The sequence below is a fragment of the Halichoeres trimaculatus genome, unplaced genomic scaffold (assembly GCF_033239565.1).
Source record: "Halichoeres trimaculatus isolate MK-OKI-2021-1 unplaced genomic scaffold, fHalTri1.1 fHalTri1_scaffold_15, whole genome shotgun sequence".
NCBI lineage: Eukaryota > Metazoa > Chordata > Actinopteri > Labriformes > Labridae > Halichoeres > Halichoeres trimaculatus.
Window position 1 is genome coordinate 27,445,609 of NW_027437193.1, and position 22,888 is coordinate 27,468,496.

Below are 22,888 nucleotides of genomic sequence, written 5' to 3' on the forward strand. Positions count from 1 at the left end.
CTTCCTTTAGAAACACACAGGAAGTTTCGTCGCCTAGGTTACACAGTCACTTCAATCTTCTTTGCTCTTTTCTAGGTGATCGAGCAGAAAGCCATGACGACAAAACAGGCCATGAGCTGCTCGCTCTAAGGTGGGTTCACATGTGAACATGTATCGTGTTACCAAAAATGGAAATCTCATCAAGTGTTTTTCTCTTATTTTCATTAGAAAACTAGAATAATGTCTTACTACAAGTAACTTTTCTTTTGTCCCATTGGCAGACTTTTTTAACTTGTTACAAGCAATTCAGAGCCCATTTTTGACTTTAAATAACTTGAAATTAGACATTTTTCTTTACTGGTCATGTGCATTTGGCTTATTTTAAGTCTTAGAGACATTTTCTACTGAAAATAAGACAAAAACACTTGAGAAGATTTTTTTCCCAGCGGCATGGTCTTCTAGCTGTAGAAAGCCATGTTGAATTAGCTGTTGTGCCTGAACACTGACATATTCACAACATGTAAAATCAAAATCCTGTATCAGAATCAGAAGATTCAGCCACAAAGCCCTGAATAACAGGTTTTGTTTGGCCGGACACAAATCCTTTTTCTTCTGTATAGTTTGACAAACTGATATTTAAAACCTTGTCAGCTGTAGTTTATAAGATCACCTGCTGCGTTTCTTCCTGTGAACATCCACTCAGGATAATAGTTTTATTCGTTGAGCACAGACTCCATACGAGTAAATACTTTTCTGTGTCACACGAGCAGCCGTCCACCTGGCTCCTTACGGTAAGAAGACAGAAGGTTGTTGTTAATCCACACACCCACCCACCCACACACACACACACACACACACACGCACACACACACACACACGCACACACACGCTCAGAGGCCTGGACTCAGCATGGATCCTCTCTTCTTAAGTTGCTCTCGGTGAATGGACTTCCAGGTGTCCCACCAGATGGGCTCAAAGCCTCTGAGAGTGTGACAGACCTTCACTGGTGTCACTTCACTCTGTGAGACCCTGACGAACTGAAGAAGAGCGTTTTTATCACTGAGTCGTCACTACTGCTACGAACGAACGAACAAAACTCCTGTTTGAGCGACTAGCAGAGGAAGGAATATACTTTTGTAGGATTTTTTCTGTACTGACAGCTCGATGGCTCCTTTATGGAAATCTATGATCTCTAAGAAGAGCTCCATTTACAGAGACTCTCTGTGGTCTTTCTCTGTGGATCGAGGCCAAACAAGAGAGGCAGCTGTCTTTAGAGACAGAAGCTTCATGCTTCAGAAACTGAAACAGTAAGAGGAACACAACTACGTTACTTCTTATCCTTTAGATCTTTGGTGTAAGACATTGACCAGGCGATTGATACATGGTTGAAATCAGAAAAAAGATTTTTAAATGCAAATTTTTCTATTAGAAACATATAAAAGATGAGTTTTAAAGATTTATATGCCGAAATATTAATTATATGTAAAATATACTCTTCTAAATAACAGTGTGCTAGAGCTAGGCTCAGTCTTTTAATGTCCTAACGTTTTTTCCCTACCATCAATAAACAATCCAGAATATTTCAGCTAATTAATGTTTTTAAATTTCAAATTGAAAAATTGTTCAAACAGTAAGGGCTTCAAATTCTTAAACTTGACAGACTTGTAAAGCATGTAATTTCTGTTTGTTTACATTAAATTATGTAAAAAAGAAAAATTCAAATCTCAAATTTCATGCTGTTCAATCTTTAGTTGATTGACTTCTTGATTGATATTCTTTGACAACTTGATACTAAGTGTTTTTTTCTTGTTTCTGGTAAACATGTCTGATGGGAATTGAAAGAAGTCACATTTACCTAACAAATACGGAAAAAATGTCTCATTTTAGAAGATCACAAAATAAAATAAGATTGAATTAAATCATTTCAATTAATTTAAGTTAATTATTTATATTTTATTCATTATTTAATTAAACTAATTATTAAATTAAATTGCAATGTTGTTGTACTTGTTGCAATGACAAATAAAGGTTTATTCTATTTTATTCTGTTAAAAGATGGTCTGACATGCTTGAATTGTTTTTTTTAAAAGATAATTGATAAAGACAAATCTTCTTGTCAAGTTTCTTAGGTTTTTAACTAAGTCTGATAAAACTTTTTTTTTTTTTTTTTTTTACCTGAAATAGAAACAAAACCCTCATTTAGTTAAAAAATCCTTCTGTTTCTTAGAAGTAATTGAATACTGTTTTATTTTTTGGATTGGAAGATTTAGTCACTGTAAATCTAGTTAAGGATGGTTTAATCCTCCACTGTGGTAAACAGAGACCAGCTGTTTGAGCGCTCTGACTAACATGTTACTGATGTGTACCGGTCGACCCTGTCGTGTCCCCAGGCTGAGTAAGGAGCTCCAGCACAAAGATAAGATCATCGAGTCACTCCACACCAAGCTGCAGCAGCGTCCAGAGACCCCGTCCAGCTGCCAGGCTCTCTCTGAGACCACCGACCAATCAGACAGGAGCTCGTTAGTGTCTGACGAGTACAGGACCAATGAGGACTTGGAGCTGTGCTCTGAACTTGACGCCAGGGAGTTTCAGGAGGAGCAGCGTCTGCAGCAGCGAGGGCTCGGATCAGAACAAGACGGTACGGTTGATGCTTCATGTTACACACACTTTCCTGTCTGTCCAGGCTTCTTCTCTCTTTCACTTTTCACTCCCCACTTTCAGTCCGTTCATCTCTTGTTCCTCCTCACGGACCCCTCAAGTCCTCCAGCAGCTGTCCCAACATGCACTGCTCAGCCCCAGTGGGTTTGAGCAGTCAGTGCTCCACAGGTACAGGACTCACAGTGAGATGTGACTCACAGAGCTTCAATGACCACAAGTTTATCATGTTATTGTCTTCATATTCTCTACCTGTCACTGCCTGTCATTCTCCTCCAGCCCCTCTCAGGCCACCCGTCACCTTCTCCCTCTCTGTCCCGTCTGACCCTGACATGTGGGGTAAAGAATTCACTTCTGACCCCCGGCCCAGGGCCCTGTCAGTGATCGCTGTTCGCCCTGAGCTGGACACGCTGTACAAACAGATGAATGAGCCGAGCAGTGGTGAGGGCTCAGGAGTGGAGTGGGCCGTGTGTGACATCGATCCATAAAGTCTAAAACAAAGACAGAGCCACATCATCCGTTTTCATCCCCTTCTCTCTCTGTGCTTCCAGGTTTTACAGTTCCCCATGACCCAGCTTTGTATCCTCTCGTGCCCGGAGCCCACAACCAGCACAACCTCTCCAGCAGCTACAGCCAGCTTTCCCATCATGCCTTTCAGCAGTATCCACTGGGGGGGATCCCTGAAAGTCACTCCCTGAAGTCAGATTCAGGTCTGATAACAGGAGGGACTCTGTGGGACGTGGAGAGCATGGTTCAGCAGGTTGGAGGCTTTTCTGGATCCCCAGGACATCAGCAGGGAGGCGGCCATGCAGGTGGGGGGTTTGTTTCATTAATTTATTTTTTTTATTCAAAAAGGTTAAAAAACAAAACAAAATAGATATAAATAAGATGTACAATGTGTTTAAGCAGGAAAATAACAAAACAATTTTAAAAACTCTCATAATGTAGATCATTATACCTTGTTGGAAAGGGTTTAGGATGAAATTAGAAAACTTTTCTAGTTCTACCCCTTTGTTTTTGCATTTTTATAGTCTAATCTATCAGAGCATGTGAAGAAAAACTTCTTTAAAATAATGTCCAAATTTATTGTCACAAGTCACAATTGGTAGGTTACTGTTTTTTTCCAGTTTCTTTGAAATTTACTCAGCCTTAACAAATAATTTATTTGAAATTAAATCACAACCCACCACAAAATGTTTTTAGAAGTATCCCAACATTTCTGTTATTTCCAGAGAAGCAGGTGATAAATAGCTGCTTAGTTCTTGAAAACAGAAGTTAGGTTCATTGTTTCCTCTGATAATTACCTTTGAAATGTTCAGTGAATAATTCAATTTCCCAATAAGCAGTTGATAGTTAGCTATTTGTTATTTAATTTCACCAAGTTCTTTAGTACCCAGTGTGTTGATATGGATAATTGAGATCACATGTAAAATGATAAACCTTTATGATTAGGTCTATAATGTTTTACATGATACAACTGAAGGCTTCAGATGTGATATTCACCAAGAGTGGGGTTGGAAATTGGTCTTACCTGATTGTGATAGACACTGTGAGTACAGGCGCACTGCAAAACAGAATCTGGACGGAAGTTATGTGCTAATTTTCACCAAAGTCTTATGAAATTTCAGGGGTAATTTCAAAGAAATAAGAAAAAACTTTGTCTAATTATAACCTAAGTGCGATGAAATTTGCGGTCCTGTACAGTGTTATCTTATTTCCTATTCATACTGCTTTCTTTTGGAGTTTGAATATTGTTTCTGTGTTTTTTTATATGTGTTTCCCCACACTTCCACACAGTCGGTGATGTATGGGAGAATGAAGGAACAGTACAAGTTGTACAGCAAGGACTGGTTTATTAGATGTTTGACTTTGTGTAAGATTGCAATTGACTTAGCTATTTTGGCTGTAATGTATTGTCTGTGTGACTTCTAGGATAATTTGCTGTCAATTTAGTAAGTTAGTGTCATCTGCAAATAAAATCATTTGAAGAGTTTTTGAAAACTCACAAATATTGTTAATGTAGAGAATGAAAAATAGAGGTCCTAGCACCGAGCCCTGAGGCACTCCACACTTTAATTTCTTCAATTGTGATTTACTGTTATTCATTTGCATATATTGGTTTCTGTCGCTCAAGTAGCTGGATGTCCAGGAAAGTGCTTGTCCTCTAATTCCATAGTTCTGTACTTTTATTAATAATAGGTCATGAGGCACTATGTCAAAAACTGTTTTCAGGTCTAAAAATATACCGAACACGTGTTGTTTGCTTTCTATTGCTGATGCTATGCTTTCTGTATGAGCATGGTGGGTATGAAAATATTCACACTGCCCTCCAACACCCTTTGAAGTCCTTTCCTTTGGTGAAAAGGTTATTTTTTGTTTGTCTGCAGGAGTGAATTTAATAGAGGAGCACCTGCAGGAGGTGAGGTGTCTCCGTCAGCGTCTGGAGGAGTCCATCAGGACCAATGAGAGGCTCCGACAGCAGCTGGAGGAGAGACTGGCTACGACTGGGCGTGAAGGAGGTACTACAACCCTCACAAACTCTCCAGCAGCTGTCACTTCTGTCTGTAAGAAATGAGATTGAAAACTTTGTGTGTTTTCTTCCAGGGGCACCAACCAACATCTACATCCAGGGCCTGGACTCAGTCACCCAGCTGTCCAATGAGATCAGAGTCCTAAAGGAGGAAAACCTGAGTCTGCAGTCCCGTCTGCAGGCCAGCACAGGTGCTTCTCAGGAAACTGAAAATAACAGTCTGATGATTTTCTGCAGGGATGTGAATGATAACAGGATGGACTCCTCTCTCCTCAGACTCCTGTGAGGAGGTGGTGCAGCTTCAGGAGGCGGTGTTCACGGCACGTGCCCGCCTGAAACAGGCAGAGCTGGAGGCGGAGCAGTGGAAGGAGGAGCTGAGGCGACTTCAGGCTCACAGTCAGGAGCAGGGCCAGCAGATCCTCATGCTGCGGCAGGAGCGTCAGAGCAGTCAGGAGAAAACAAACAGGTTGGTGTGTGGACCAAACAGGGACAGAATAAGTGTATTAAACTGTCTTTAAACGCCTGTTTGCTGATGCTTCTGTGCATCTTCAGGCTCCAGCACGAGGTGTCCCTGCTGCAGCAGCAGCTCTGTGAGAGCAGAGAACTCATCCACTCCCTGCAGAGTGAACTACAAGTTTATGACCGGGTCTGCTCCAGCACAAAGTCCAATGGAGGTCAGTGAATTCTACCGTTTACAGTTTCTTTTAGCAGACGCTTTTGTCTAAAGCAACATGCAACACAAGCAAGCAAGAATTTAGACAGAAGGAAAACCTGGTTAGTGCGACAAAGTCCTATAAGTTATTTGGCTGCAGGTTCTGCATTAAGTGCAGGATGTATTTTTTCCTCTTCTTCGTCTTGTTATATATTTTCATAATAATTGACGTAGCTCAGCATTTATCTAGTCTTGTGTTCTTCTACAGTCCCAGTGTTGATGTACATTTATCTGGCAGATAAAAGGATAGCTTCTGTCTCTTTTGACCTTGTGTTAACGCTCTGATTCAACACACACACACACACACACACACACACACACACACACAAACACACACACACACACTCTGATAGCTCATCTCTTCTGAAAACTGATACCAGCTTTGGGTTGAGACAACGGTGTCAGTCAGGTTTTTTTGGCCAATTACTCTCGGGTGTTTAGTTTAACTCAGCCTCTGGATAGGCGTAACAATGGTTGTTATAAAATTGTTTTGCTCCTGGATATCAGGGCTCATTCTTTTGGGAACGGTGCTGTAAACCTTACCTGTGACCAGAATAAATGCTGAACAGAGAAATGGATCCTCTTCTTGTGATCTCTAAGCTGTTCCACTAAGGACCAGGCAGATTTTATTACATTCTTTTTTTTTTTTTGAGCAATGTTGAATTGTCTAGCCAACTAACACACAATCAATTGCTGCAACAGTATTCTTCAACCTTTAAAAACATTCAGTAATTAATGCTGAAAATTTCCTAAGAGCTGGGTCTGAGACCTTCTGACTCATTCTACCCCTGAGGACAAAGAGGAGAAGGGTCAGATTAAGTGCTTAAGTGTTCCCTGAACAGATGAGTTTTCAGACATCTCCCAGAGTAGAAAAGGACTCTGCGGATCATATAGAGTCATATAATTTATTCTACCATTTGGGAACAACAGAGGAGAAGGGTCTGGCTTGTGATTTGGAGCCGCGCTGGGCTGGGAGCACCAGGTATCTTTCACAAGTAGAGCCTCGTGGGCCTGAAGGAGTGTAGACCTGGATGAGGGACCCCCAGACGTGCTCCTGCATCCTGGGTAATCTGCAGAGGTTTAAATGTACTCGCAGGGAGGCCTGTCAGGAGGGAGTTGCAGTTGTCGATGCGTGATATCACAAATTCACGAAAGAACAGCCCACACTTCATGTTTTTTTTGATATTCTTGAAAGCTACTTGGCTCAGGATTTCTTATATAGCCCTGTGTTTGGTGCCATCTGGTGACAGAATTAAGAAAAGTGTTTTTCGACCCCTGAGCTGAATTTTCTCATAGAAATGTCTTTGTCTGTAGGATGTTAGGATCCGAAGTTCATTGTGTGATTGTGATTTAATGAAACACTCCTGGAGCAGGATCACCACTGATGAGCATCTTTTCCTCAGGGTACCTGTGTGAGCTGCCAGGTCTGCCGGTGGAGCTGGGGGAGCTGCTGGGAGAGGTGAGGAGTCTGCGAGCTCAGCTGCAAACCAGCGTCCAGGAGAACAGCGCCCTCAAACAGCTGGAGCTTCACAAGCAGCTGGAGCAGAAGCTGGGTGCCGTGTCTCCTCGGACTCCGTCACTGTCTGCCCTGACTGCCAGTCCTCAGAGAGAGAACTTCTACAGACGGCAGCTGCTGCACGGTGAGACACAGACCCTCAGATACTAACAGAATATGACTCCAAGAGGCTCAGTGTGCTGTGCTGTGCCGGTTTGCTGTGTCCAAGCCTGGTTTGTGTATGTGTGTGCCCCGCAGACCCCGCTCCGTCTCCACCCGTCAGGGACATTGGTCTGTTTAACTGTGGATCACCTGGTCCTCCCTACTCAGACCTGGAGGACAGCCATAGCACTGCCAATGGTGTGACTCTAACTGACCTGCATGACTGTAGCTTTATGTGTTGTTACCTTTTTATAGTAACATTTTTTTTTTAATTAATGTGCATGACAAGGAATCCTTCTCATTACTGAAGAACTTATTTAAGACAGAAAGTTGAATAACATCACTCAGGTTCCTTTATAGTAAACCCTAGTTTTCCCTCTCCAGCAGACCCTCTGGATCCTCACTCTGAGCTGGAGGGGGATGCACCTGACGGATCGTACGCCAACCGCAATGGTCGCCACGCCATCGGCCATGTGGATGACTTCAGTGCTCTTCAGCAGCAGATCCTGGAGGGTCGCAGCCTCGTGCAGCGCATGGAGACCACGCTGCAGGCCTGTCTGGGCCCCCCGCTGCTGGAGGGGGAGCAGAAACAGAGCAGTGATCCAGTGAGAGCTGAAACACATTGTTCTAGCACAGCAGTGGCTTTGAGATATACCGCTCTGACGGAGGTGTGTTTTCAGATCCTGGACTTTGGCTGTGTGAAGAGTCTGCTGTCCAACACAAAGACTCTGAGGCAGATCCTGGAGGAGGCGACGTCTCTGCTGAAGATGTTCTGGAGAGCAGCACTGCCAAGCACGGATCCCTCCATCCAAAACTTGAAGAAGGTTTGGGAAAGATTGTTGTGAAAATTAGAGTAAATGTGATAAATTTGATAGGGTCTCTATTCTTGATAATGTATTTAATCTTCTAAATCTTCACAAAAATGAGTCAGTATTTAGTGAAGGAATGTGCTTTTGAGCAGCGGTGGAGCTCTGTAATGGGTGAACAAGCCACAACTCAAGGAATTTTTAGAGGATTAGATCATTTTTTTACTGCAAATCTGGTCGCAGAGCTTTTGTATTAAACGTCACTTTACATGTTTTCTGTTTTTGTGTTTGTAGGAGCAGTGTCTGCAGGAGGAGATCTTGTCACTGAAGCTGCGCGTATCAGAACAGGAGGAGGTGCTCAGAGGAACGATTCAAAGACTGAGGAGCACCAGCCGGAGCAAGGAGAGCATGGAGCACTTCATCGTCAACCAGTGTGAGTGTTTTTGATGCATTAACACAGGCTTAGTGTATGTCATGAATTCACAGGTTCTCAAATCAGAAGCAGAAGCTGTGAGAACTACTCACAGATTCAACCCAGTGCATGAAACAAAAACATCAAGGAGTGAAAGTAAAGAACGTGGCAGATTCCCAGTAGACAGCTTTGCTTGACGATGATTTAAAATGAAGAAACTCGAATTGTGAGCTACACATGAACAGTAAACTGGATGACCTCATGTTCATAGATCTATAATAACTCAGGACTCTGTGGATTTCACTCCAAACTATGGAGGACCAAAACTGCCAGAATTAAAAAAAAGAAGAAGAAAAAGGAAATTAAAATTAAAACAAAAATTTTAAAAAATATTTAATCCCTGTCTGTGGCTGTCTGCAAACAGTTAAACCCAGGACACACTTAGGACCGCCTCCTCATTTGAATTCCATTTCTTTTTGTAACTCATGCTGTCAGTGTCTGCAACATAAACTAAATAAATATGAGAGCAGAGTGCTTCTATTTACTCATTTATTGATTTTTAATCATATTTCCACATTAATTATTTTTTTCTTTACTTTTATTTATTTATATATATATATATATATATATATATATATATATATATATATATATATATATATATATATATATATATATATATATATATATATATATATATATATATATATATATATATATATATATATTTATCTGTAAATTATTTTTTTAATTGAATTTATTTTTTTATTTTCACTTTTATTTATTTTTCATTTTGGCAGTTTTACAAAACACATGCTTGTCCCTCTAACCACAGGTGCAAGGAAAGGACAATTTTAAGGGAAATCTGTTTCTAAAGCTGTGATGATTCTCTTGAAAATGTTAAAATAATAATAAAAAAATTTATTTGTAAAGCACTTTTCATCAAAATGATCTCAAAGTGCAACAGTAAAGCAAGGTTCAAAACAAAACAAGATTACAAACAGGTGGAATGCTTTCAGAGAAAGAGCACATTAAGTGTTGATCTATGTGTCAAAGTTCTATGATGAGCTTTAGAAATAAATATTCTTGTTTCTCTGCAGTGTCAAGGACTCGTGATGTGCTGAAGAAAGCCAGAACAAACCTAGAGGTGAGTTAGAGTCTCCTCCACATAAGGACACGTACTGTTATCATTCATACTGTGGATAACATCTGTGCTCATATAACAGTTTACACACTGTACACTCTTCACATGTTTCTGTAATCTATGTTGTGAAAGTCAGTGTGTCCTTCTCGTTGGTATTTCTGATGTTAATTCATCACTTGAAGCTTCTTTGTCTCACATGTCCTGTCCTGCATCTGTCTCCTCCTCCTCCTCCTCTTCCTCCTCCTCCTCATACTTCTCCTATTCCTTCTCCACTTCCTTCTCCTCCTCCTCCTTTAAACCCTCCAGAAGAATGAGCAGAGACTCTCCTCTCTAAGCTCCTCCTCCTCCTCTTCTTCTCCTCACACCGGTAAATTGTCTGACATCTTGTGACTTTGCATTTTGATAGATGTTGTCCCAGACCCTCCTTGTTTGGTAATCTGATAGTTCATGTTTTAAGCAGTAAACAGGAGGGTGACTGTGGTCTGGGGCCACTTTTACCTCTGTGTGAATTTACTTTGCCTAACCATGCTGGTATCACTGCTTTTTCACTTCATCTGCTATCTCCATTATGTTCTCAGAAACCTTTTAGAAATAAAGTAAATGTAGAAACTTAAAGCACTGTCACAAAGCTGCATACAGTCGTCCACAGAGCTGCCATAAACAACATTTTAGGATCCACAGCAGTGTTGTTTACCTCTGAATGTCGCATATACTAGTAGTGAGTCTTTTTACATCCTCAGACCCCCTCAGTTAAAGCTAAAATTACCCACAGTGCATAGCTCCCATGCTTTGTGCTGTTGTCATACATGAAAACATGTGACAGCTTCCAGGAAAAGTTTAGTCTTAGGAGGGCCTTAAGCAGCTGGTTTGATTCACACCAGCAGAAAACACAGCAAGTGTGTGAGTGTGTGATGTTCTGAGGATCTGAATGAAAGCATCGTGCCACTCACTCAACTTTTCATCTGCAAGCCGCTCGCTCGACTGTGGGAAAATTGTTCTGACTAACATTAGCAAAAGAGTACTTCTCATTTTAAGGAACAGATGAAGATTGATTTCACTCTAACATGTCTGCATGTAAAACTCCTGACCCGTTCAGTAAGTCTAGCTTAGCATTAAGCTGCATTACTGGAGGAAACAGGTGATTTGACCCAGTCTGAGGCAACATGATCCTTGAGTTTCAAGTTCTTTATTATTGCTGCACCCAGTCAAGAAATAACCTGTGGACTGTTGATGTTTACACTCAGCCGCAGCTGTTTCTGAGCGTAGACCATGGGGACATGTAGTCTGTGTGATGTCACCCTTAGGATTCAGATGAGGTATTTTAAAGTCAACACTGTTGGTTAACATACCAAAGAGGTGGAGCTGAGGTGTTCGGTGCCCCTAAATATGTCCCTGAATATGCAGATGTATGCATAAGCTCGAGCATTTATACTGTTATAACAGATGCATTATTTAAAAAATCAGCCCTGCTTGGTGTAAACAAATAAATAGTGTCACACACACACACACATAAAAAAACTGTGTGTAAAAACATCAGGTTGTAAAATGTGAGTTGTAGTATGGATAAATTAAAACATGGCTCATATCGAGGTTGCTGAAGCTTTTTAAGGCCAAGCCTCAAGTGGACACTCGAGGAACTGCATCATTTAACACCTCTGTATTGGATTCATTTTTACAGACTACTCCTTTGCTGATTTTTAACGAGGGATGTGATTTTTTAACTTACGGACAGATCAGATTTTTTCATATGTTTTGCTGATACCGGTCCTCAGGTAAATCCCGTACTCCATTGGGAGATTCTGTTCTAAACAACAAATCATATTTGTTGTATTAAAGTGAGCCCTGTTGGCCTCGAGGAACACTCACTTTACAAATGTTGTAATATGCTTTTTTTACTATCATTGTTTTCCAAAGTGAAGTAGTCCCAAGCTGTTTTCCAAACCGCCTACTACACCAATAGTAGTGCCTACTATTTTGGCTAAAATTCAGTATTTAGTAATCAGTATGCAAAATGTTGCAAAATCTACAGTTTGCCAAAAATCCCCCGATGTCCTACTGATCCAGGAAAATTTCCCAGTATGCAACAGCCCAGTCTACCTGGCATACTGTTTCCCAAAATACACCGCGATAACACTGTTTGTCTGTGCGGGTGACAGGTTTCGGTGAATTACCGCCATCTACTGGAATGAGTCGGAATCATAACTACAATACAACAACACTAATGTTAGAAAATCTGTGAGATAGAAGTGAAGTGATGAGAAAGAAAAACCTGTAAATCTTGTTACTTGTAGTTATAAAAGAGTTGTTTACTTCTACAAATTCATTAAAACCCATATAAACCACTAATTCCCTTTTTTTAACAGTACAAGGATTATATGGAAGTGTTTTTTCCATCAGCTGTAAAAATAAAAAGTTAATCCCTCCAGATTTATCTAAATAAACAATATAACTTTTGGTGTAAGATTAAAAATCAAATAAGATATTTCTGTTGAGGAATGATTAACAAAATAACTGAAATGTTACCATCTACCCATAGTTTGTTTTGTACATTTTTAATAAAGGTAAAAAAAAAAAAAAACATTAGCTGTTACAGTTCGGAGAACAGCACGTGAAAACTGGATCGGTCCCAATCATGCAACAAAATCTGATGCTATCCGATACTCCACAAATAGCCATATTGGGGGCTGATACAGATCAGTGTATCAGATTAGGACATCACTAGTTTTAACACTGCAGAGGAGAAAATGCTGCTAACATCAGTGTAAAATACTGATGTGTACTTGAGTTTCAAAGTTCCCCAGAAACATGTTTCTCATGACCCTGCCTGCAGGGGGAATTAGCTTAGCTTCCTTTGAAAGCTCAAGTCAGTTTCCCCTGACAGTTTAGCAAACTTTAGCCCACTAGCTGTAGCACAAGGTTTGCTGACGACTAATTTATAACCCAACCCCTTCTATAAAGATCTCTTCAGTAACAGACACAGCCAGGCTAACTAATGCACAGTTTCATTCTGCCTTAACATTTCACTGCACTGGCTTTTTGTTAGTTTTGTTGAATTGTAAAGGATTGGATCTATTTTTCATCTTCTTTTCCTTCCTCCTCTCCAGCTGAGGACCCAGGAGGAGCTGCCAGAGAGCAGCCTGCTGATCTCAGTTTCCTGAAGACCAGTGGTGCCTCTGGAGCGCCGCCCAATCAACGTCCAGCAGCGAGGAAGCGCAGCAGCCAATGCCTGTTTGAGACTTATTGAAAAGGAACCAGCCTCAACGCCGCCACCTCTTACCTCTTTAGTGAAACAGCCAAGACCCATGAACCCCTCTCCCACACCAGCCTCTCCTCTCCTCGCCCCGCCTCACCTCTGCCTTTACCGTCCAGCCATGAGAGTGCTTTAACTCCCCCCTCCTCCAGGCAACACGTGCACAGAATGACCTGCACCTCAAGCCTTACCAGACTCCCCCCTCATCATCTGATACCTGCCACTCCCCCCCCCTCCCTTCACCTGAGGTGTTGTCTTTGAGTGACACAGTCAGCAGTTTGCCTGATCATGTGTGTGACAGATGAAGGCGTTTGAAACGTGTCTCTGGTGGTTTTAAGTGACGTGCGTCCTACTGATGGAGCTGGTTGAAGATGCTCCTCAACTCTCATCTCAGATTATCCATGTGGTTTTAATCAAGACTAAAGCAAGCTCTTAATTTAGTGTTAGGGATTTTATTACAGAAAATTTTAAGACAATTGTACCTCGAAACAAATAAACCCACATAAGCTTTGATTTGAAATAGAAAGACTTAAAATATTTCAGCATCTTCTCCTGAGAGCCAGACAGCCTGTGGACAGAAAAGAGGGTCATGCATGTTTAACGGTGGCTTGTGAGAGGAATTCTGCACACATGGACACACACATATTTAACAGTAAATATGTTTATGTGGTGCTCACTCAAAGACAACACATCCTTGACTTTAACTGCCACAGAAATGCAAGTTTTCTTCTCGTGGCACTTGTATTAACATGGACATATTTTTGCAAGTGCAATGCAAAAAAACAGTGACATCCACATAAGTAACACTACACATAACACAGAAGAATGTAGAGTAGTTGTGTACTTGCTATATCTGAAATTATGGAGGAAGCTTTTAGACGGAGAGCAGAAAAAAAAGCCAGAACAAGGTTCCATTTCAGTCAGCGCCTCCTTCTTTAAAATCCTTAACAGCTGTGTGTTTGGCATCTTACTGCTGATTTTTGAAATACTGATTGCTGATGCAAGGAGGTTATTTAATAATTGCGCAAGACTTTCATCAATGTGATTTGTTGTGATATACATAAAGAATGTATCGTGTATGTAAAAAGAGGTGAAAGTGCTGAAATGGAACCAGGCTAAACACGCGTATTCAAGCTCCTCTGTAGGAGTTCTCACATGAGCATGTGCAATAATGATGTTGTTTCTTGAATGATCATGCTGCACTGGATTATTATTATTATTATTATTATTATTACTTTGCTTGTCACTGGATTGTTAGTCACTCTCATTATAACGTGTAGGACACCATCAGTGTGAGGATTGTACTTCAGTCTGCAGTGTTGATGCATGACAGAGACTGAAAATGGTGAAAACATTGGAACGGGATTTCCAGTACTTGCCAAAGTTTGAACTTTGAACTCTTTACTTTCACTTCGACTTGCCTTATCCATGTGAATGACAAACCCCGGTCTGAACAGACTGAGGGGATATCGAGGCATCTTTTTTTAAGAAGGCCTTTGGAACCACAGAGTTGGTAACCGTTAGACAGATTATTCAGATTCATGCGACACAAATGAGCTCCTTTTGGACCAAAACTGAAAAGAGTGGATTTCTTCCCAAGAGACTGTATGCTATTGTCTTGTTGTTATTTCTCTTGGTTCAGGTCGTCTTAGCATTCCCATGGCAACGGCAATTTTAGGTTATTAAGTTCTCATTCATGATGCAAACTTTGGCAGGCTACTGGAGGGATCAAAGTCCATTCATTCACTCTTTTATTCAGCTCCACTTTTAGTTTAACGTGTTTTCTTGCTGTATATATGCCATCTGATGCTGTAAATAATCTGCTTCTTCTTTATTAACTTGAAATGTGAGTGTTTGCGCGCATGTGTGTGCTTGAGTGTGTTTTTGGGTGTGTGTGTGTGTGTGTGTGTGTGTGTGAAATCATCCAACATTTGCGTATTGCAAAGTTGATTTTCTGGGTAGCTGTGCAATAGCTTTCTATCTTTATTTGATGTTAAACATCACAGTGTTCTGAGTATGTTTGCCACAGTCACTTCATGCAGAGTGTGATTTAAATGCAGTGTATGTTAGACAAGTGTGTCTCTTTGAAATGAATAAGTCACATAAGCTGTCAGATAAGAAATGACAAACTATGCCTCCATCATATCTAAGCCACTGATCATCCACCTATAACTAAGCTCTGATAAATGTTGCTTCGCTTGCCTTTGACTTAGCTCCAGAGCCTCTTCTCTCAGCTCTGGGTGGTAGAAATGGCCTTGAACTAGCGCTTGTCTACCTGACACCTGCCAAATTAGGTTTTGTTTGCGCTCGAGTCTTCTGAAATGACAAAAGTTGCCAAGTATTTCAAAAGATGTGAAAAGTTTGATATTGCCTTGAAAATAAAAGAAGATTAAGGGAAATGTTTTGTAGAATTGTCGACTGTAAAAACGAAGCCAGCGACTGGAAAGATTGTGAAACTTTGGATCATAAAGCACCTTGTTGGAGCGTAAACAAAGCCTTTTTGCATTTTGTTATTAAGAAGGGACTGAAACGGGGGTTTGAGACAATGTCCTGATGAACCTGAGTTGCATTTGTATATAGTGCTCTTTGATTGGTGCAGCTTTGACGTGTTTGGAAAGCAACTTTTCTCTGAGTTTGTATGTAATGAACTAGAAAGCCGATGCAGGATTCATGAGTCCTGTCTCTGAAGACACCAAGCTGTTTGCTGTGTTGGCAAAAGTATTATTGATGAAAGATTTGAGGACAGAATGAATAAAACACCTCAGAAGCTTGTGTGGTTTGGTCCTTCTTAATGTGTTTCCTTATACACTGTCCATCCTTACTACTTTATTACCATAGACATCAATGATGATAGCTTCAAATGTCATTGGAAATGTTTCACAGCAAGTGAAACAAGCTAGTGCAGTTTCATATCTATCTATCTATCTATCTATCTATCTATCTATCTATCTATCTATCTATCTATCTATCTATCTATCTATCTATCTATCTATCTATCTATCTATCTATCTATCTATCTATCTATCTAACAGTGGGGAGGACAGCGTGTAATATGAACTTAGTCTCTATGACATCACTCATTTATTTCTAATACAGAGTTTTGAAGCCCATTGTCAACAAAGGCCATATTGGAAAGGATAAACTCAACATTAAGTGTTTTTTTTAGTTAGGATGAGGATAAGTAGAGGCTCTTAAACCTTTCTGCAGAAAACTTTAGTAAGTTTTACGGTAGCTCAAAAGTTTGATGACTTAAAAAAATATAAACTAACAGAAAATTTGCTGTTAGAGAAGTCAGCTATTCAGACCCACGCTGTTTTTGTTGGAGTTTTTTTTGTAAGTATTTTTTGGAACCAGTTTACTTTTGCTGTTAAAATCTTTTTAAGGGCTGCACGGTGGCGCAACAGTTAGCGCTGCAGCCTCACAGCAAAAAGGTCACCGGTTTGATTCCCACCTCGGCACGTGGGCCTTTCTGTGTGGAGTTTGCATGTTCTCCCCGTGCATGCTTGGGATCTCCCCAGGTACTCCAGCTTCCTCCCACAGTCCAAAAACATGCTCACCAGGTTAATTGATCACTCTAAATTGTCCCTAGGTGTGAGTGTGTGCGTGAATGTTTGTCTGTCTCTGTGTCAGCCCTGTGATTGACTGGTGACCAGTCCAGGGTGTACCCTGCCTCTCGCCCAACGACAGCTGGGATAGGCTCCAGCCACCTGCGACCCTGAGCAGGATAAGCAGTTTGGAAAATGAATGAATGAATTCACGAAATCTTTTTAGTTTTTTGCTTGCTGTGATTGTGGTACTCAGCCTCAGGTAGGCACTAAAGGAACTGCAGTATTTAGCTCTCCCACATGAGTTTCATGTTCTTACACCAGAGGAAGTTGCTTAGTTTCTCCCTATGCTATTAAAAGCTGATAAAAGTTTTTGGTTTATCATGTAGTGTATCATGGGTCAAATTCAACATAACACAATGAAGACAAAACAAGCTATACTAGTAACAAAAATTATATAAAATCAAAAAAGTATGGTTCATCTTAACAGAAAGACGTAGCCTAAACAAAGTGTTTTTATTCAGACTTTATTTTAATGGCTTTTTATTTTGAGAGGAAAAATAGACAGAAATAAAGACGAGTCTCTACGTTTGCAAACAAATAAAACCGTGTACTGTAAATCACCACACAGGATCTGCAAATAGTTTTAAAACATTCATGAGACGGATGAAAAATTCAAGTTTTGGTTTCAGGCATGAAAACACTGTCCGGTGTCCAGGGTTGTCCAAGCTCCCTTTATTTATCTGTTGATATTAAAAACTCTTTGGACAAAATCTCAAGTTAGGCTCCACGTTCAAAGAACACTGTCAGAGCCTCTCATTGATCACTAATGGGTCTTTATTAAGCCTGTTTTACCACTCTGATGATCATTTCAACCTCAGATATCAATGGAAGCTGAGAACAGCTTCGATTGCACTTGTACATTTGAATGCCCTTGACTCAAAAGCAGAGCTAATAATTGTTAAAGTAGAGGAGATGCACCTGTGAGCTTGTAGGCTTCAGTTTAAAGCACAAACTGCAAGTTGAGCCTATCTGGGCTTCCATGGGTGTCAACTGTGCGATACAGGAAGTGCAGACAATCAAACAGTACAACTTTCAAAATCACTCCAAATACACATTATTTCACTTTAAAGAACACACGTGAGAAAACTTTGTACAACTCTTAAATTCTTGGCAACAATCTGCTCCCAAAGCCCTTTAATCCATCTGAAATGTGCCTCTCATCACATTCAAGTTTGTGCAGATTTTTTAACTTCCACGCTCAGTAAATACATCAATACTTTTCAGTACATGCAAAGCAGCAGGTTCACACGGTGGAGTGGACATGTAACAGAAACATACAGTACATTCCTATTTAATAGACAGCTGCACACACACTCACACTTAAATAAAAGCACAGCAAAAACCGTCATGTCTAAAAAATAAATACAAAGCACAAACTGTGGTTTATAGTCCAGAGAAGCTACAGTACAAGAGGTGTCTGCTGCATAGTTCAAAGCTTACATTCACACTCCTGCTCACTGAAGAGTAAAGTGCTCACAAATACACATCAAGGTAAAGGCAACCGCAGAAAAAGAACAGTGGCCTCAACCACCATGTTCACACAAAAACACTTCATCTATGTTTATATCTTCATTCATACCACACAAGCTTTGGACTTGGTTTGTGGATTTCACTGAATCAGGATTAAACTGTTGTAGATTCAACATTATAACATGACATGTTCACACAAAGAAAACTTGATTAATGTGTAACTTTAAGTGGAGTAAAGTTCCCTTTGCAGAAAATACAACAGTTCATTATCCAAGCATCTGTTGATCCTTTTCCTCCAGAACAAGACATTTAATGTTTTACAGCAGAGAAGATTTGTGCAGGTGAACCATGAAGCCCAAACAGGAAACAACAACAAACCATGTGGTGCTTGAGAAGTGTGCAATGTGAACTGAATCTCACAAAAAGCTTTAAATTTGGTGTTTCCCCATCAAACAGTAAAGGATGTTCTTTGATTTTAATGAAGGGGAAAAATAACTAAACCATTTCAAATAAATCAAAACCCAGGTTTGATCCCCCACTGCTAATGTTGGCAATTTAACTTTAAAGAGCCCAGCACGTTTTAAGGACCAGCCCAGCCAAAGAAAATAACCTCAATCATTATTCACCATGTTTGAGAATTGCCACTGGGAAGGAAGGTAAAGGAAATCTCTACAGATTATTGCACTTTTTCCCCAACAGCAGTCTGCTGCTCTGTTTAACACCCTGACCTGAAGTCAGGCCCAACCAGGACATTTAGATATCTTGTATACTAATATGTAATAAATGCTTTCACATGATTTTGATATCATCCAGGGAGGTTATAACAACTTAGCACTTTTAGAGACAACAACTGGTACACGTTGAAAACATGTAAGCCCTCATTTTTGAACATCCAAAAGTTGAATACACATCAAATGTTTAACAAACAAACATGCATAAAGTAACAGGGTGCAGCAAACACTAAAATACACACAGTGTTTTCATCAGTCTCTTCTCTGTCTGTAGACAGCTGATGGTAAAAGCCACAGATGTCTGACACCCACACACACACACACACACTCACTCACACACACACACTTGGCTTCTCTTGTTCAGAGCCCTATGCAGACCAAAGTGTGACCTTCATAATAAACCAGACCCAGCCGCAGTGTTCAGCTCCTCCTGTAAACATGTCTCAAAGCGAGGTTAGGCCAAACGTGATGAACAGAACTGAAACAGCAGGATCCAAGCATGCTGCCCTCTGAAAGCACTGTGGAGCACCGGAGATGAGGTTTAGATCGGCTTGTAGAGCAGAGAGGTCACATATTTCTTTTTGTATCTGTGAGTGGCACTCAGCACCATCACTCCATCCTAGAAATGGACACAACACAGAGAAACGCCGCTTTCAGAGGAGTACAACGCAACAGAGATGGGACAACAACTTGAACTTATCAACACAGCCTGACATGAGAACAGAAATGTGTTGAAGTTCTGCTGAACCTACCTTTATGGAGAGAGCGTAAAGATGGTTTAACATGACATGGTTTGGTTCAGGCAGCAGGGCAGGGTCACACTGCAGAGAGAAACAGGGGAACACTTACAAACATGAAGACATTAAATCATTCAACAAAATAAAAACAATTCCAGTCAAATGGAGACACTGACTGATATATTGGTGTCCTTGTTGAGAATAACTTGAAGGAGGTGAGGGGGGAGGATGGGAGGGGCCTTAAAGTGCTCCTCAGGTCTGAAGGCGTATTGCTCCTGCCCGTATGGACCAGGTGGGGAGCTGGAAAGATCTGCAAATAAACAACGGCCACAGGTAAAGTACTAACAGAGCTGAAAGGCTTGACTCTAAATCCCAGTGGAGCACCATTCTTTAGCATCAATGTAGACACTGCACCAAACCCAAAACATGTAGTGACCTGAGTCAGCTGTGCTGAGATTATGGACTGCTCTCCCCCAGACCCGAAAGATGCTGCATCTATCACAGTTTTTAAAAGCTACTTCAGGCAAGCGTTCCTTTGACCCTGTTTCACCAACTTGATGAAAATGTTCTATACAAATAAACGTTACTCATAGGTCTGTCTCTTTAATACGTAAATTAGATTAATTAATTACACCGCAAATTAATGTATTATAAAAATTAATTAATTTTGGAGCATTGGCTGCCAGTCATTTTCAGAGCGTCTTGAACGATCTTTCAAGACCAAAATATTATTGGTTTATATGACTATGTAAACACCAAAACTACCTAAAAAGAGTGGATTCTCTTCTTTTATGTGTCTCTTCCTGTTCTTTTATCCAAAAAACAGACAAATCATACTTTTTTTGATCATGTTTGTCTGGGGTGCTCCATCCTATGATCCTCTCCATGATCTCTGTCATGATTTCTCATGATGGCGCAGCTCTTTCTCTCTGAACTACAGCAACACACCCTCAGTTAGAGCGTGAGCTGACTGAACTTTTCTGATTGCAGCATCTTGCTATGTCTGTGTCATCTCACATCTTCTTCTCATATCCATAACTTTATTTGGGGACCCTAAGCAGATATGAGATTAAAATGTGATTAATTAAATTAATTAATAACAAATTCTGTAATCAATTAGACTATTTTTTTGGTCGCCTGACAGCACTAGTTACTTACTTACTAAGACTGAACACGCTGGCTCCACAGAGAAAACAACAGACCAGAACACTGTTTTTCAGAATTTCTTGTCATCTGGTGATTTGATTGGCAAAGTAAATGAAAAAAAACAATGTGTAAGCAGTGGTAAGAAAAAAAATCACACCCTAACCTGATGAATCTGAGCACTCCAGAGAATCGACATGCAGTGCATCAAACACCTCGAAGTCTGACTTCTTGACCTGGATCAGGTTGTTGATGGTGCCGAGCTGACTGGTCACAACTGGCTGCAGAGGAAAAATGTTACAAACATTTTAACAGTCATAATCATAAACAGTCAACATTCATTTTCCTGTGGGTTACAGAGAAACTAAAGGTAATGCAGTGAGTGCTGTGATGTGTTTTCATGTTTCTCCTGTACTTTTGACTGAAATGTGACTAATTTCTTATCCTACAGAAAAATAACTATTTCTCAAAAACTAAAAGGACTTACCTCTGAGGGGTCATGGACCCACTGTCCATCTACAAAAAACTTGTACTGATGCTCTCCTTCTGGCAGGTCCAGGATGGCTACAAAGTCATTATGGCTTAAAAAAACACAGAGGACAAGAAATTAAACTGAAAAACATTTCTTTCTTTCAAAAACAAAACTACAGTTGTCACATGCAGTCAGAGCCAGAATGTATGCAGTGAGAATCAGTCATAGGAGGACACAATGAGACTGTGTGATCACAAATGGTGTTAAAAAGACTTGAGTACCTTTTATTCAGTGGTATCTTTGTGCTCCAGTTGTTAAAGGAACCAGCGATGTAGACCTCTTTTCCCCCTCCAGCCCAGCGGATCACAGTGGGCCGGGCCTGAGGACCAGTTTTCACCAAATCATCCAGATCTGGGGTAAATTCATTCTCTCCTTTTGGCTGAAAGAGTTTTTTATAATTTAAACAAACAGGCCCTTGACACGAGGGAGGTATTCCTGCTGCAAACATCATTTTAAACAATAATCTGTATCTCTCTGTTTGGTTTCCTGCATCACCTTGGATTCTGGCCCGTGGGTGTTGAAAATGTTGGGGTCGTCTGTGCTGTCCACCATCTTGCTGCTGTCCTTCTGACTGCCGCTGCTGTCTGAACGGTGGGCCTTGGCTCCATGGCGATCTCCAGCTACTCTGTCACTTGTGTTTCCCATGATGCTTCAGTGCCTACAGTGACGCTAGGGAAGAAAAGCTACTTCATATGTGCTTTGCCCATAAAATCAAGTTCTATGATTCTACTATATGCAAGAAAAAGACGGTGAACCTTGGGTATCTGGTTTTCTGCATTAATTGGTCATAAAATGTTTTTTGATCTTCATCTTAATCACAACAATAAACAGTCTGCTATTTTTATGTTTCTATTGTTCACGCCACATTAACATTTACAGTATCTCTAATAGCCTGTATGTTCATCAGTCCACAGAAAGACCAACTGTCTGTGGAGAAAGCTCAGCACTGTTGCCACTCGCCCTAGGAGTGATCATCCTAACATCTCTGTTGACAAATCCAACACACTTTACAAAAGCACAGTTTATGAGAGGACACCACAGAGGAAGCCACTGCTGTTCAAACAAACACTGACTTATGTTTGGTTTCATCTGTCAACAAAATATTTTGTCAGTAGTGCTGTGGATCATCCAGGTGCTCTAAATTCAATGAATGTGGAGCTGTTTGGAAGGGGCACACATGAGCACAGAACACCAACATCAAAACCTCATCCCAACTGTGAGGTAGGGTAAAATGCGAATCATGGTTTAAGGCTGTTTTTCTGCCACAGGGACTGGACAGATTGCTGTCATCTAGACAGAGGAATTAATTCCCAAGTTTACAAAAAAAATTGCTCAAGAACTCAAGGCCATCTGTCCATCAATCAAGGACATCAAGAGAATAATTCAACCACAACATGGCAAGGTTCAAAATCCGTCCTGACTGTTGTACAGGTCTGATCTGCTATTACTGTAAATTCTTGGTCGAGGTTAATGCTGCAAATGGATCCAAGGGTTCACATATTTTTTCTTGCAGCTGTATGTG

At 40.6% G+C, this 22,888-nt stretch overlaps 2 protein-coding genes across 5 annotated transcripts in view; one reads left to right on the forward strand and one right to left on the reverse strand.

Annotated features, from left to right (window-relative positions):
• The window catches only part of LOC141804582 (myomegalin), a 55,984-nt gene extending 40,069 nt beyond the window's left edge, over positions 1-15,915 (forward strand). For 2 of the 4 annotated variants that reach the window (XM_074689083.1, XM_074689079.1), the window contains 15 exons: positions 76-130; positions 2,370-2,617; positions 3,186-3,446; positions 5,022-5,153; positions 5,239-5,355; positions 5,441-5,630; positions 5,717-5,838; positions 7,280-7,516; positions 7,630-7,731; positions 7,918-8,138; positions 8,214-8,357; positions 8,634-8,772; positions 9,852-9,898; positions 10,202-10,262; positions 13,000-15,915. In XM_074689083.1, the coding sequence (XP_074545184.1) occupies positions 76-130; positions 2,370-2,617; positions 3,186-3,446; positions 5,022-5,153; positions 5,239-5,355; positions 5,441-5,630; positions 5,717-5,838; positions 7,280-7,516; positions 7,630-7,731; positions 7,918-8,138; positions 8,214-8,357; positions 8,634-8,772; positions 9,852-9,898; positions 10,202-10,262; positions 13,000-13,139 (2,216 nt within the window). In that variant the 3' untranslated portion in view covers positions 13,140-15,915. The remainder of the gene's footprint in view (positions 1-75; positions 131-2,369; positions 2,618-3,185; positions 3,447-5,021; positions 5,154-5,238; positions 5,356-5,440; positions 5,631-5,716; positions 5,839-7,279; positions 7,517-7,629; positions 7,732-7,917; positions 8,139-8,213; positions 8,358-8,633; positions 8,773-9,851; positions 9,899-10,201; positions 10,263-12,999) is intronic. The other 2 variants (XM_074689081.1, XM_074689082.1) reach the window with 2 other exon arrangements.
• A 1,295-nt stretch (positions 15,916-17,210) lies between these two features.
• prkab2 (protein kinase, AMP-activated, beta 2 non-catalytic subunit) overlaps positions 17,211-22,888 on the reverse strand; it is a 6,336-nt gene continuing 658 nt past the window's right edge. Inside the window, exons 2-8 of the mRNA XM_074689410.1 lie at positions 21,862-22,035; positions 21,588-21,745; positions 21,322-21,415; positions 21,001-21,115; positions 19,868-20,001; positions 19,707-19,775; positions 17,211-19,573 (exon numbers count right to left, since the gene is read on the reverse strand). Coding sequence (XP_074545511.1) covers positions 19,496-19,573; positions 19,707-19,775; positions 19,868-20,001; positions 21,001-21,115; positions 21,322-21,415; positions 21,588-21,745; positions 21,862-22,011 — 798 coding nt within the window. The 5' untranslated portion in view covers positions 22,012-22,035 and the 3' untranslated portion in view covers positions 17,211-19,495. The remainder of the gene's footprint in view (positions 19,574-19,706; positions 19,776-19,867; positions 20,002-21,000; positions 21,116-21,321; positions 21,416-21,587; positions 21,746-21,861; positions 22,036-22,888) is intronic.